This window comes from Nestor notabilis, unplaced genomic scaffold, assembly GCF_000696875.1.
Source record: "Nestor notabilis isolate BGI_N333 unplaced genomic scaffold, ASM69687v1 scaffold3229, whole genome shotgun sequence".
Taxonomy (NCBI): Eukaryota; Metazoa; Chordata; class Aves; order Psittaciformes; family Psittacidae; genus Nestor; species Nestor notabilis.
Genome location: NW_009943979.1, coordinates 14,641 through 29,921, shown reverse-complemented (window position 1 = coordinate 29,921; position 15,281 = coordinate 14,641). Strand labels below are relative to the sequence as shown.

At 34.7% G+C, this 15,281-nt stretch overlaps 1 protein-coding gene across 1 annotated transcript in view; it reads right to left on the bottom strand.

The window, feature by feature from the left end:
• Window positions 1-762: 762 nt before the first annotated feature.
• LTN1 (listerin E3 ubiquitin protein ligase 1) overlaps window positions 763-15,281 on the bottom strand; it is a 27,841-nt gene continuing 13,322 nt past the window's right edge. The window contains exons 13-29 of the mRNA XM_010022207.1: window positions 15,137-15,281; window positions 14,694-14,844; window positions 13,790-13,991; window positions 12,723-12,882; window positions 12,465-12,569; window positions 12,065-12,207; window positions 11,066-11,201; window positions 9,438-9,582; window positions 7,366-7,573; window positions 6,845-7,082; window positions 5,857-5,931; window positions 4,756-4,942; window positions 4,131-4,302; window positions 3,162-3,382; window positions 2,474-2,668; window positions 1,671-1,838; window positions 763-880 (exon numbers count right to left, since the gene is read on the bottom strand). Coding sequence (XP_010020509.1) covers window positions 818-880; window positions 1,671-1,838; window positions 2,474-2,668; window positions 3,162-3,382; window positions 4,131-4,302; window positions 4,756-4,942; window positions 5,857-5,931; window positions 6,845-7,082; window positions 7,366-7,573; window positions 9,438-9,582; window positions 11,066-11,201; window positions 12,065-12,207; window positions 12,465-12,569; window positions 12,723-12,882; window positions 13,790-13,991; window positions 14,694-14,844; window positions 15,137-15,281 — 2,714 coding nt within the window. The 3' untranslated portion in view covers window positions 763-817. The remainder of the gene's footprint in view (window positions 881-1,670; window positions 1,839-2,473; window positions 2,669-3,161; window positions 3,383-4,130; window positions 4,303-4,755; window positions 4,943-5,856; window positions 5,932-6,844; window positions 7,083-7,365; window positions 7,574-9,437; window positions 9,583-11,065; window positions 11,202-12,064; window positions 12,208-12,464; window positions 12,570-12,722; window positions 12,883-13,789; window positions 13,992-14,693; window positions 14,845-15,136) is intronic.

The window sequence follows — 15,281 nt, the reverse complement described above, 5'->3', positions numbered from 1 at the left end:
GAGTCCTTATTATTCTGGGACAGTGGAAGTACAGTGTCCATTCAGTGATACCTAGTTTGCCAGCTAATGAAGACATCAACTAAAACAATAAGAATTGATCAGTGCATATGCTTTTTCTTTAAAAGCCAAATGGCAACAAATAGGTAGTGTTTTCCATTGTCATGCAGGAATGATTGTATTCTACTTACTTGGGCTTCTGAGTTTTCATGTTTTTAGGGTGCTGGATGGCTAAGGGATTTTGGGAAAACGAGGCTGTTAAAGGTGAAAGCTCGGTATACAAGCATTAAAGCATGCTACGTTTAAATTTTATGCTTTAACTGAAGGCTGTCCTAGATCCATGCCTTAATGTCTAACAGCAACTACATTCTTTTTTCCCCATAAAAGGAACTTTAATGAACACCCTATAACCAAAAATCAAGGTTTTATACCACCTATGTTAAATTCACCTGTCACATCAAAACGCATGAGGGGGGTTAAGTGCTTGACACTGTGTTAATAAGAGGTTTTAATCAACTATGTTGTGGCTTAAACACCACTTTTGAGACATAACTCTGCATTATTTCTGAATTTTTAATATATCTCAGTATCTTAAAAATATACACATTAAAATAAATTATTCTTATATATTTCTTTTTATCAAAGAATAATCTTCAAACTTACAAAAAACAGTCCAGAGGTAAATATGTGTCACATATGCCACTAGTCAAGAATTTAAAGTAACTGACATTATTTCCAAGTAGTTAGCTTCTTACAACAGTTTTTTTGCCATCTCTTAATTTATTACTTAGCTCACAGAAAGGAGAAAGACCGTTTTAGTTCAGAAGAATGTCTCTCGACAGAGTGGACAAGTGGATTTGTTGCTTGATGTGAACCATTTGTACTGAAAGAGAAATACAATGGTTTAAGATACACATGCAAGCTATCAGGAATGACAGTTTATCACTAGTAATAACCATTATTTGCCAATTAATATAATTAGCAAAGCATTAACTGTACTTTAGAAAAAAAAAAAAGCCCGAACAAACAAGAAACAGTAAAAAAAGCCCTTTCCACTTCTGTATGTATGTATACATGTGTATATATAGATACATATATGTATTTATATATACACGTATCACACGCACATAATACTAAAGTTTTATTCTAAAAAGCCTGACACAAAGGAATTCTCATCCAGTCTAAATTTAGAATAAAAAGCTAGCATGTTTAAAGCAGCAATAATCCCTCAATTTTATGGCCACACAGGTGCCAACCTGTTCAGTATACTCTGTACAACCACTGCCTACAATGACTTGGGTATAGTTAAATGTTAATTGTCCACATCAGTATGGTTTACTAAAGAGCATGCTGCACAAATTAAATTTTACCTTTTCCATTCCCATATCGGTGCGGATAACAGCAAGATGCTGCTGCTAAACCCTATGTAGATGCAGGGCTTATGTCTCAGTGAATGCGAAACGGATCATTATCATCTGTGAAATTTAGCAGCCCCTCTCTCATTACGTGCTCTTACATCTTAGTACAAAAGCCATACAACTAACTCATGAGTTTAGTTAATCCGAGATACTCCAATAACACAATGGAGAGCTGATGGTATTACAACAGAAGTTTCTGGTTCAAACTACAAATGGGTATTTTGCCTATTTGAAAGATTTAGTCTAGGGTCTTACCAAGCAAGCTGAATGAAACTTTTTCTTGCATGTTCTGCAAGCTTTTTTGGGAAGTGAATAGTTGGAACCATGAATGACTGAAAAGCAGATCATACAATCTTCAACACCCTCAAAACGTTTGTCCACATTGTTTTTCCACAAAGACAATCCTTCCATAATACTTCCATTCTAACAGAGGAAAAAAAGAGCTATTAATACTGCAGAATTCCTTCACAGTATTCGTACTGTTATTCATAGCACATGAAAGAAACAAAGCCTGAAGGCTTTATCTGAAATTATATGCAATATATGTGGTGAATAATTTGTAAAGCTAATGCATGAAATACAGATAGTCTAATCTATAGAAAAGCAATGAAAGGAATGCACTTAGGAGCACTTAAAAGGGGATTTAAAAATTTTCAATCACTGTTTTGTTCTAACCACAGATGATGCAACTTCAGCCACCACCAGTCTTTTAGAGAATTTCATGTACTAGCATTTGGGTTGGGTTGGTTTTTTTTTTTTCAAATTATAGTAAAGATGGCATTGCCACATAGGGCAGACACTGGCCCATGTCTTAAAACATTTAAATTTCCAACTTTGGCCATGGATTTAACCAGACTTATTAGGCTGATAATTTTACCTCTCTGTTTCAGCATCTGGAGAAATGCAGATGTAGGTGTGACCAAACCTATGAAGTCTTTTGAGATCTACTGATGAGATCCTTTATACAGATCTAAATAATACTGCATTACTAGGAATATTTTTCTATTTTCATGGCTCTAAATTCAGTTTTCAAAACTAGAGGCTTCCTCTACACTTACCTGATGTGTAAGGTAAGTGCTTAACTGTAGCATCCAATTGCGCCATTGCTGTACAGCCACACCAACCCTCTTTCCACTCTCAACTGTTATGGATCCCAGTGGGTAATTTGATGGAAGCTGTATTATTAGTTCAATAAATATATCATCAACTGAATAGGTAGCAATGACTTCCCGTGCTGCAGACCGAGCCTTTACCTATTAAAAAAAAAAAAAAGCATATATAGAGATAAAGATATGCACCATCTCTAGTCTTTTTTTATACATATATAAACCATAAATACTTTACTACACATGTTCAATAATTTTCTTAGACCAGGAAAACACCTTTCTCAAGGAAAATAAAAATCCACTCATATCTTGGCAAACAAAACAAAAAAAAAATTACAAGGCATTTTTCAATCTACTGATTCATTACTGTTTTAATAAACCAAAGGAAGCATATTGATAGCCATATCTTCCACTTACCTCCTCCAACATCATAAACCTCATTCTTTTGTATTTTTTTCCAAGCAGAATATTAACAAATATCAACTTAATATACAGATACCAAGCTAAATGTTGTTTTCATCAGTCATTTAGAACACTAAAAGTGCAATCATACAAAACACTGTAATACAGTCTTGTCATTTCTTAATGTTTGTGAAAAACTAAAGTAAATTAGAAAAAAAGGACAAAAAGTCTTACTAACCGTCATGCCATTAAATAACTGTGTGCTAGTCTGAACAGAAGCTATTTCCTGTGAAGAAAGCACGCTGCTGACATATTTGCTTGTAAACTTATCTACAACATTGAAGACACGTTTCTCACAGCTATTCCACCAAAGCCTGACCATGGCTGGCAGGTCTTTCAGTGTTATATGGTACACAGAGCAGGCCAAGTGCGGAATCTGGGATGACAGGACTCCTGTCCCTGCGAGGGAAAGAAAGGATGTTGAAATACTCTAACACGTTACTCAAAAATGTCAGTTCCTCCACACCATGTACAAAAATGTTGATATCAACATAACTGTGGGAACCACAATGTCATGTACATGCTCCTTAGACACTCGCTACCGTAAGTGCTTGTTTGACTCCGCCCTCTCCATGAGTCTGGTCTGTTTGCTTTTTAAGCTAACAACTCACAAATGGAAATTCATCTTCTAACTTAAAGATGAACTCTAGGTGGACTACCAAAAATCAAGAATAATTCTGTATTCCAGAAATTACAAAATGCACACTTTGGAGCAAACAAACAATTAGAAATTTGGAGCACTTTTGAGGTTTGCAGTGTTTTATAGAAGTTCATAAAGATATAAGGGAAATCATTCTCTCAGAATGTCATGTTAGTAATTCTTTCTTACTGTCATCCAAGTAAACTGCTCTGCAACATACAGCGATGTCCAGGGGAAAAAAAAAAAAAAATGAAATGGAAACTCGGTGTCTTTGCTCTCATCTATATATACAGGTACATAATTTCAGTGAAGTAACTTTAAACACTAATTCTCTTTTTCACGTTTTTCAGCTAAAAAAAAAAAAATAAATCAAACCAGCATTCCTTCTCTCATCATGGTTGATTAACTGGGTCTTCTGAACAGTGTGATGAAAACAACACACAATTTAATGTCTCAACCATTTAAAAAACATGTATTAAAATACGCACAATGACAATTTTTACTAACCTTTGACATCTAAATGAAGCTCTTCAGTAAAGAAGGTTTTTGTGTCCTTATTTTGAACTTCTGAAGTTGGCCCAGGAAAGATGGGGTTTTCAGGCATAAGCCTGAACAAGTGATAAAGCAGTTTATTCAAACTTTTAGTTCTTCTAAGGTATTGTGAGTAGAGAACTCGCAGCTGATAGTGTAAAAAAAAAAATAAGTCAAACCAAAAAACACAACATATAGATCAGACTTAACAACTACAGCTTACTGGGTAAATAATATGTTTCTGTAGGGAAGAAAAGCAAGACTATGATTCAGAACAAGTGTTTAGAAGAATGATTTAGTTCTGTGCACCACTTTGAATAACTAGAAAATTATAAAAGTAGCAAGCTTGTTTGAAAATGCAAGAATTATCTATTAATTCATCCTATTAATGCATCTTAATTTTTTATTACTCTAATACTACCAGCTTTAACTAGTGCAGTGCAGAAATCTAAGTCTATTGATGCTTTCAGAATTCCACTAATTCCACAAAACCAATAGGTAGGAAGATGAATAATTAAAAGAAGGCTGGATGAAACACCAAGATTTAAACCAAGTAAGCGTATAAAGAAATTCAGTTAAAAGGAAAGGACTCAACATATACCTGAGAAGAAGCTGCTTTGAAGAAAGCTAATGTTAACTTCCAAGTGAGAAGATATCCCAGAACAAGGCAGAACTCATCACTCAGGGGCTGAATAACTGCAAATTCTCCAACTGGAATGCATTCCAGGATGTTTTCTAGCAAGACCTCTTGAGTGGCCAGGACAGACATAAGAGCTGCTGGAGGTGACCTATGAAAAAATGTTATCTGACTTAATAAACTCAAATCTTAAGCAGAGCATTAACTGAATTTATATTCACAGATTTCCTAGAAAAGTCATGTCAGTAAAACTATGTATGTATAACATAAAAGGGGCCTTTTACTACAGGAAGAATTACTTTTACATTCACACATTTGTGCTAGATTTTAAGGGTTTTTTATTTTTATTTTCCCTGAAACGACAGTTGGGTGTTTTTTACCTTTTGCAAGACAAACATAAGCTGAATGCTGATCACTTAACCTGGAAGTGGTCCACGGCTAAGCTGATTCAACCTACATCAAGCACAGCTGGTTTGCTTGCTTGCTTGCTTTGTTGAGTCACACGAACAACGGAGCAACTGAATAATGGATATCCTAATCACTGCATGCGTTGGGTTTGGATTAAAAAGCCTTTTCTGGCTCTATAGTAAAGGTAGGTATTAACACCTGGGATGATGTGAAGAAAAAAAAATTTTTTTTTTAATCAGTTATCATACTCCCCCTTCAAGCTGTTGACTTTATCATATTCAAGCTGTATAAAACACCCAGGTCAATTTTGGAGGTTCCAGTAACTGAAGCTACCTCTGCAGCTGGACACATTCTGAATAGAGCAGTCCAGTAAAAGTCGGTGAAGATTTCACAATACAAAGCATGTATATTACACTTACCTAGTAACTGTACCTAGAAAACAATTGCAAATACTGTTTCCAGTTTTAGCACAAGGGCTACTTTAGCACAAGGTAATACTTATTACCCTGTTGTCATAGCCATACTTTCTTTTTTTTTCTTTTTTTTTTTAACATCTCCTGACAGGTGATTATTATGTTGCAAATCTCAACTCCTAGAAGACATTTTAAAAATATGGAAAAGAGTCATAAAAAAAACACATGAGGAAAAAATGCTCACAATGCTGATTCTTCCTCTTCATCACCATAAGATTTGAGATCTTCATCATCAAATTTAGGCAATTCAGGCATCAACCTATAGGAATACAGAAAGGAAATCAGATTTAATTTTTACTACGATGCATAGTTCTTTGCTTATCAGTGTCAACATTAATAAGCAATAAAATATGGCAATTATTCCTTAGTAATAACACAGAACCTTTAAGAGAGATGTCACCATTTGCAAAGATGGTTCCTGAACGACAGCCACCAGGCATGTAGCCTTACTCAGTTTTTTTCCAGACCTTTTACACTTCCTGAGTCATGTTACAATTAACTTCTCTATCAGAAGAAAGCTATTGCATCTTTCTGCCTCTATATAAGTGAAAAATAATGGTAACTTCTTATGCTTTAGCCAGCTGCTTCACAACCTGCATTTTGAGCAGTCAAATGCACACAGTATTCTTCAAATTCTGTATTCTCTCCTGTAGTATTAGAGATATCCAAAAAGTTCACAAGAGTATCACACATTTTTATTCACTTTCTTACTTTCTTCTCTAAATTAGTAAAAATAAAAAGGCCATACTACTTAATGACACTGCCAGACCCCGCTCAATCCCAGAATAATCCAGTTTCTATTTTAGGATTCTACGAGTGTTAGAACAGGGGCTAAAAATAAATAGCTTTATAGTGACAATACTGTTATATATGTAAGTATGGTACAGAAAATAAAATGGTATGTATACTACTGCATTAAAATTTCTCAGTATATATTTAGTCTATTTTTACAATTAAATTTAGCATTTGTAGTTTTATATAAAGTCCTCAATACAGAACACAAATTGCCCAGTTAAGAATTTTCTCACATAATGGAACATGACTTTGCTAAACACACATCTGTAAGTGTGTGTTCTACAGCACCTTTTTTTTTTTTTTCTTTTTTAAATATAAAAAAATAAAAGCAGGAAGGTGGTGGGAGATGAAAGAAGTGAGAAATTACTGATTCTTACTTATACAACATGTGGTAGACAGAAATTTGTACGGGTCTAGCCCGGAAAAGCAACAGTGGAGATAATGTATTTAGTAGAGTCTGGAGCTTATCTGGAAGATTTGTTTTTTGGCCTGCAACAAACTTTGCTGGCAATTTATGGTTTAACAACTGGTCCTTCGAGATGTAAGTTAGAGCTTCACCCAAAGATGTTAACACAGACTTCTGAAAAGAGCCTTCGGATGTGTTTTTGGTTTCTCCTATTTAAAATAGAGAAAAATGAGCTGTGATACAGAACGTATGGATGATATCATAAACAAGCATTACTACAAACTCAGATTGTGCTTATCAGGATCCATCTAAACTTCAGAATAACAATGTTAAGTGCAATTAGTTTACTAATTAACATGCAAGTTAAAAAAAACAAGTTTTTATAAATTATGTTGACATAATATTCCTATAAACTAAAAAACATGGCCTGTTGAGTTATATTTCAGAACAGCCTGATGGGTACCACTATAACCCTCCTTGCCATATACTTGCCTGTGACCTTCACCAACAAAGGTAATAGCAAATTGTGAATTCCCTCAGAAAAGAATTCTTTCCATTCGCTGATCAAGTTCATAGGGAGGTTTTCAGTAGTTTTAGGAGCTTCAAAGTAAGCACTAAGGGCAGATGCCAAGTCACAACTGACACAAGCAAAAATCTGCACAAGTGGGACACGATAAAGCGAACGGTTTTCACTTGTTGTCTAGAAGGGAAAAATAAGAGGAAGATTTCTTAACCATAAATTTGCTTTAAAACACATTTTATGTTCCCTGTCTATACCAGAAAGTGTAATTTCCAAGAAAACTCAATTGCAAAGACCATTTTAATATGACCGGGGGAAAGTTTAAAAATGTAAGCTGTATTTTATCAATACTTACTGAAATGAATTTCCAAGTCTTACCAACATTTAGAATCCTGGATTGCTTCCCTTATATGACCTTCTTTATAATGACAGAAACTGCCACCAAGTGGATTCAAACAGAAATGTATGCAGCTGAGCTTCTCTGTGGCACTTGTGCAGCCAAGTGAGCCAAAATTGGTACGTGAAGTGCTCTCACTTTCCTCTCCCAAACATAAACGTCTTATGAATATCATACTTGTGTTTCCAAATTGCAAGAGGAAATTGTCAATACACTACTGTAAACTGAAAATTATTGAAGTGGCTATCAGGAGAATATTACCTCTCCCCCAACAGTTTATGCTTCTAATTTATATTCTTATTATTTTCCCCCAAGGAATATCATTAAATATTAAAAATATTCCCAAGCACTTACCTATGCAACAATTTCTTTCATACAAGTTTGTTGGTGTTTTTTTTTGTTTGCTTGTTTAGGGGGGGTTTGTTGTTTTTTTTTTGTTGGGCTTTGTCATTTTTTTTGTTTTTGTTTTTGGTTGTTTTTTGTTTTTTGGTTTCTTTTATAAAAAACCCTACAGTTTTGAGTCATATACAGCATAGGTAAGAAGATTAATCCCAAGACCAAGAAAGGCCACATGGAAGTTTAGAGCCTAACCTTAGTAGTGACAGGGTGAGGCATTCTGCATCCTTATTTCACAAATAGTCAGCTGTTCACTCTGACCTGTTTTCTAACACTGTTAGAATACATTTTGATGTTTCATGTGATCAGTTTGATATTGCAGTGCAGATACTGCTTTACATTCAGTTAATTTTTATATGTCATATTAGACTTCGGTCATAAAGGGATATTAGTTTTCAACATAGAGACCTACAGCAAGCATATTTCAAAATTATTCTCCAACTACGAGTGCCATTGCTAAACATCAAATTGCTTCAAGAGTGACGTAATTTCACCTCCATATACAAAAAGAAACCAGAGATATAGTATTGCTTGTGTCTTTAAGCAATAGATGACTTTTGTCAATGCTCAGTAAAAAAGGACTGTGTACAATTCTTTTTAATAAAGGAGCAAATATTTGCTAAGATGAGATGATCATGTCCTGCCACATGCAGGGAATAATCTAAAAAGGTAAGTACATCAAAAGTGAAGATACAACATTAGCACTCATGTGGTTGGTAAAGTTTATTTTCTTAGTTCCATATTTTAATAGAGATGATTTTTAAAACAAGTTATCTTCAAAATGCTGAGTACCCAGCTATTAGCATTAATGTTTACATTACCCTGAGATACTATAAAAGTTAACACATATCAGATGAAGATAAAACTGTTAAGCCCCACCATGTTCTAAAATATAAGAACGACCTGTTAGGAACACTCTGACTTCCATTCCTCTTGGCAATCCTCATGTATCTTTATTCATACTTAATTGCTATGTAGCATTGCTTCTATAATGTTTTACTGTATCATACCCAACTTTCCACTTTGTAAACAGATAGGCGAACTCTCAGCATAAAGTTTTTAAAGATTTAGGATGAATTTTCAATCAGATGGCCCAATAAGATTACAAAAAATTAGTTATTTTGTAGCCTATTTTTTCAGTTGTTCCTCCCTTCCCCCTCCCCTGCATCAATCCAGCAGGTTTGGAGGACATCAGGAGGATCCTACTAAAAGCTGCAATGCAATGGTTAGTAATAGTCTCTTTCATATTACCTCTAACCAAGCCAGCATGGAGCACATGATAAAGTCCCATTCACTGTCGGCCAAAGGAGCTGTGGAATACTTCAGCAACAAGGGAAGGTAACGGATCACCTCTATGTTGAAACCAAGCAACTGAGCACTTGTCTCTTTCAAATTGCTGTAATAAAAATACAACTAAAGCTTACATATCTTCCTGTTGTAAACATGAGTATTTATATTCTTGTCTTTATTCCTCTTAGTACAAATCAAGTCTCACAGTAGGCTCAGCCCTATGTGCTTTTGATACTCTGTCTTTCAAAGTTAGAATACTATATTAGCTGCCAAGCCTAAATAGGCCAGTCAACAGGTACAAAGGAGACTATCAGAGCTACTTGCTCATTTGTATGTTACACAGATTCCTAAAATTGTACAATTTATATAGTTGCTCAAGTAATACACTTACATGGAACTATGAAATTTAGCAATTCTATTTAAATCAATGCAATAAAAATAATCATTTAAGTTACTGATTTTAAGAATAAAATATAAGCACTCAAGTGTCCAAATAGTGTACATTATTTCGAGACTGTGTGGCCTGGATTTTCTTCACTATACTCAAGACGAATGAACCTCAGTATATTTTCACTCCTTGCAGGAAGCTTTCCAAGTTACATTTTCAGATCCAAGTTTTAAACAACAGCCACCTAAGTTTGCTATCCAAGTTTTCTTTCCGCTACCTAAATAAGCAATCAGAATTCGGAGCTACATCTACAAAAATTGGTCAGTTCTGAATGCTTTTGAAAACCTTTGATACATAGGTGCAATAAAAAAAAGCTCCTAGTTTCCCAGACTTCAACCACCTGGGTAATTTTCTTCAGCATTAGTTATAAGATACATGAAGACAGGTATATTGAACTGAGGGATGCAGTTCTACAAAGGCTTAAAAATGTAACAGAGTAGTGGATGGCAGTTGTAACTTACAAGTTGATTTTGTTGAGTTAATAACTACTCTGTATTTTTAAACTCCTGTGCTTTTTTGGCTAGGATAGAATTAATGTTTTTCATAGTATCTAATATGCGGCTATGTTTTGGATTTGTGCTGAAAACAGTGTTGATAACACAGAGATGTAGAACATCATCTGGGCTGTGCTTACACAGACCCATGGCCTTTTATGTTTCTCACCAGGGAGCAGGCTGTGGATGCACAAGGAGTTGGGAGGGGACACAGCCAGGACAGATAACCTCAACTGACCAAAGGGATATTCCATACCATAGGACATATGCTCAGCATATAAAGCTGGGGAAGAAGAAGGAAGGGGGGTAAGTTTTGAGTGTTGGCATTTGTCTTCCCAAGTCACTATTAACATGTGATGGAGCCTTGCTTTTCTGGAGATGGCTGAACATCTGCCTGCTAATGGGAAGTGGTGAATTAATTCCTTGATTTGCCTTGCTGGTGCATGCAGCTTTTGCTTTACCTAATAAACTGTTTTTATTTCAACCCCCAAGTTTTCTCACTTTTACCCTTCTGATTCTCTCCTCTACCTCATCAGGGGGGAATAAGCAAATGGCTGTGTGAGGCTTAGTTGCCAGCTGGGCTTAAACCACAACAACTCATTTTAAAAATTAAGAGAAAAGTCAAATTATCTCAAAGTTGCACCCACCAGCTAAAGAGAAAACTGTCCTCACTGTTGTTTTTCCAAGATATTATGATTTTTAGTATTCCAGGTAGTAGATGATCACAATCAATACTACTATCATTCAAGCAGGAGTTCAAAATGGAAAGACACCCAAATGCTCCTGTAACATAATAAAAATATAATACCCAATAAGCCTTTATTATCAAGAGAAAACAATCCAGTCAACTGACTGGATCATTTTATTTGAACTTAATGTCAATACTGTAAGACAGTTTGGACAATACCTATGCCTTCTTCTTTGAAGAAATCATGAAATCAAAAACACTGTATCCAACCCAAGCTTAAAAAAAAAAAAAAAAAAAAAAAAAAAAAAAAAAAAAAGAAAGAAAGAAAAAAAAGGAGGGAAAAAATCCCGCCAAGAACTTCAAACCAGCCACAAATCTGCTAAGAGTTATATTTATTCATGCTACTAAAAATGTAGAATGCTAAGCAATATTATAACACATCTCAGTCACCTCCAAGTAATTTTCCAAAAGCTGCTGAAAGCATTATGTACAGCAGTTCTGACTCCGCACTTTATCTCATGCGCTGGAAGAACTACTCAAAAAAACCATACACAAAGTTTTTTTTTGCTAAAGCATCTAAATACAATCACGACACTTCCAGTTGACAATAGTAATATTTTTGCATGTTGTGTAAAGCCTAAATTATTAATTGAAAACTTCAGTATTTATAGATGTGTTTAAATCAGACAGACAATTACAGTACAGCAATATCAAAATTTTTCTAACAATATCAGCCTAAACCCCTTAGTTCTAATTTTGTATCAGGCAGTATCGCTTGTACTTCCTTAATAAAGCAGCAAACTATTACGCCAAACAGTCTAAAAGAAACATGAAAACTGAGAAGGTATTTCTAGGAAGAAAAATATTACTATTAACACATTTTCTATAAAACCAAACAATATTACAAAATATCATTCTTAAGTTCTGGTGAAGTGGACTGAGGTAAGAACATACTCACCATCAGTGCCGGAAAGCTCCGCCTGTGTGCATGTCATAAGTTTGGCCACACAGTGGAAGACAAGTTCGTTCTTTTCTTCTTCAAGTAAAAAAGGTGACAGACACTGAAGTGTATGCAATCTGCCCTCTGTTAATGGCGGAAACCTATTCATAAAAGCAAACCATCCAAAATGAAACAAACCCAAAAATTAAACTAGTAAACAAAATGTCAATTGGGTCATAATGATCAAAGATCCTATGACATAACTAATCCCAGGCACTAAGCCGAGTATGGTTTTAAATACCATACTCACTTATTATCAAATTTTCAGTCTTCAACTGTCATTCATCAGAATCAGTATCATTTAACATTATCAACGTTTGCAACAAACAAAAAATTATAAGCATCAGAATTGAAATACCCTTCTGTTGTCTTAAAAAGTTGTTTCATCTCACAGGATACAGCATTTTCTGCACAAATCACTTTAGCCATGGTTAAGGACCAGAGTCTTCCATGTTCCTCTGATCTTCAAAAGAAGAAGAGAGACCCAGGTTAATATCGACAGATGCACAGTTCACAAGCATTTGGATGAAGTTTGAGTCAGTACACATAAGGAAATATGGCAGCACTTTATACAGTGCAAATATGCAGACAGGTTGCTTTACTTGTTCTTACATACCTATCATATATTGTTTGCTGAAGGCTAGTTGTATCACTAAGCATCCTGAACTTCTCATAGGTGATGTGCATTTCTTCTAACATATGAAGATATTCCTGAAGCTGACAAGGAGGATTTTCCAATTCTTCAATCCATTGTAATGAGTACAACAGTTCTGCAACTAATTAAACCACAAAAGTTGTTGCTTACAAACAACTGCTGTATATATGCAGTACATAAGCAAGAAGTTTCAGGTCAAGGTTTTGTCGGGTTTTGATTTTATTTAAGTATGTTTTAAATGCATTAAAATGATGGTATTTACATGCAATTTCAGGTGCTTCAGAGCATGAACTGGCTATTTGCTACTGCATCATAAAATACAAGAGAAGAAAAAGCTACAATAATTTATTCTATATGTTCAAGATATTTTAAAGTAAATCAAGCATGACAAGAACTTCAACCTCTCTCTTCTCTCTCTTTTTAATATATATTTCTTGAAGACAAGACACTCAAGATCTAAATCCAGAAAACAAACAAATTTGATGTTAATAGTTACTATGTGTTTTCTTCATTAGCTTACAGAACAATTATGCTTCTCATCATGGTGAGATTTTTGAAGACAGAATTGTTAATTCGATAATGCTGTTTTTAATGTCAGCATTCTATAAATAAAAAGAAACAAGATTCGACCTGGAAGAATTAAGAAAAACTGCTCCCTCAAAATATCTTTATATTATGGCTAAACACTCAGGGTGTTTATTTGATGGCATGCATATAGTTCCTATTGCCCACTCATGTCAATGCACCACATGTTTTGGCAATGAACAAGTCTGAAGTTCATTGTAAATTGAAACCTCCAAAATCAAAGTCCTGTTGAGACAGCATGTATATAATCACAAAAGACCCTAGAAATATAAACCCTACACTTCTGCGTATTTATATTTTTAAAGAGGTAAAAAGATGATTTCTTATGCCTATGTGCCAAACTTTAAATTGTTTGGAATACATTAAATATGTATTTCTAGTTATCAATTCAGGTTAATTTCCAACTACTACAAAATCAAATCCCTTTAAGTTTTATCACTTACTTATATTATCTATTTTCTTTCTTTCAACATCATAATTTTCATGGACTGTAACATTTTCCAATACAAGTAGCACCATTTTACTTAATAAGGCTGAAGTACACAGATGGCCTGGAAGTTTAGTTATGCCACACAGCTTGACACATGATCCCAACGGTTCACAATTCATACTAAGCCTTCCTTCCAAAAGAGGTTTGTGCATCCACTGTAATACATGCATAAGAAGAGTATGAACAAATAATTGACATTTTAATGATGCATAGAAGAGCTTGGATCTGTTTAACCTTGAAAATTCAGAATTGTTAAAAAATAACCATGAAAGACACAAATGAACACCAAAACCACAATGATCATGATGACCTACTCCATCACATTTGAAAACCTAAATGCACAACAGTAGACTGCTGCCTCAGAAATAAATATGCATCTTTAGAACTGTAATAATTTTACAAGAAATAGTACAGTTAATGAAGATCAGTGGTTGGACAGGAGATCTAGTCCTTCCCCACTTTCCACTCTGTGTATATCAGCATTTTGCTTATAGTCAGTGCATCATGTTTCCCTGCAAGTATTAGTGTTTTTCAGAAAATTCATCTTATAGAAGAATTAAAGATAAAAACATCTTCATGATCTATATTCTGTCAGATAAAATTTCCTGAATGGTAAAGGAAGTTCTTGGTGTTTCATGCAGAAAAGGGTAATTTCATAGATTATTTTCCATAGTAATACTGGATGGGATCATAAACATATGGAATTTGTCCACAGAGGCTGAAAAGAACCTCTGCCTAGACATATGCATATTCATAACTGCAGTGCCATGTCAAAATAAAGAATGGTTACCACCCTAAAGGACAGAGACTTGAGATAAGACTGAGTACTGCATGCAAGTCTATTATCATTTTCATACCTCAGTAGATAGAGACTCGTGCAATTTCTCCCACTCAGTTTTGTTTGGCATGACATGTTCAACATAAGATCCCACAAGATATCCAGACTGCCCATCAGCTTCCATAAGCTTAGACAACAAATCACTAACTGCAGAGATCAAAACCTGAAGGCTGAGAAAAGGAGAAAACACTGCAAACAAGTTTGACACTATCCAGTAAAAGCAAGGTGCTTTATTTTACATTGATACAATGCTATGTACATTGTATTAATGCTACACGTTTTGTATCAATGCTATATACATACTATACAAATGGCTTTTTAAATGATGCTCTACCCCCAGTTCTCACCTCTGACAGGCTGAAACATCTCTCAGTAGTAAGATGCCAATTAAATATAGTATAGCACTGATCTTACTTTGTTTTGGAGAACATACTATGAAATGGACACGTACATCACAATTACCTTTTAACATCCAAGGAAGAAGACTGAATTTGATTCTTGACCCACAGTGCAGATTTATGCAAGAAGGTACTCTGTTTCTGCATACTCCGAAGTTGATGCACAAGTGAATTTACACCAGACATCCAAGTGTGTTTTAATTTACATA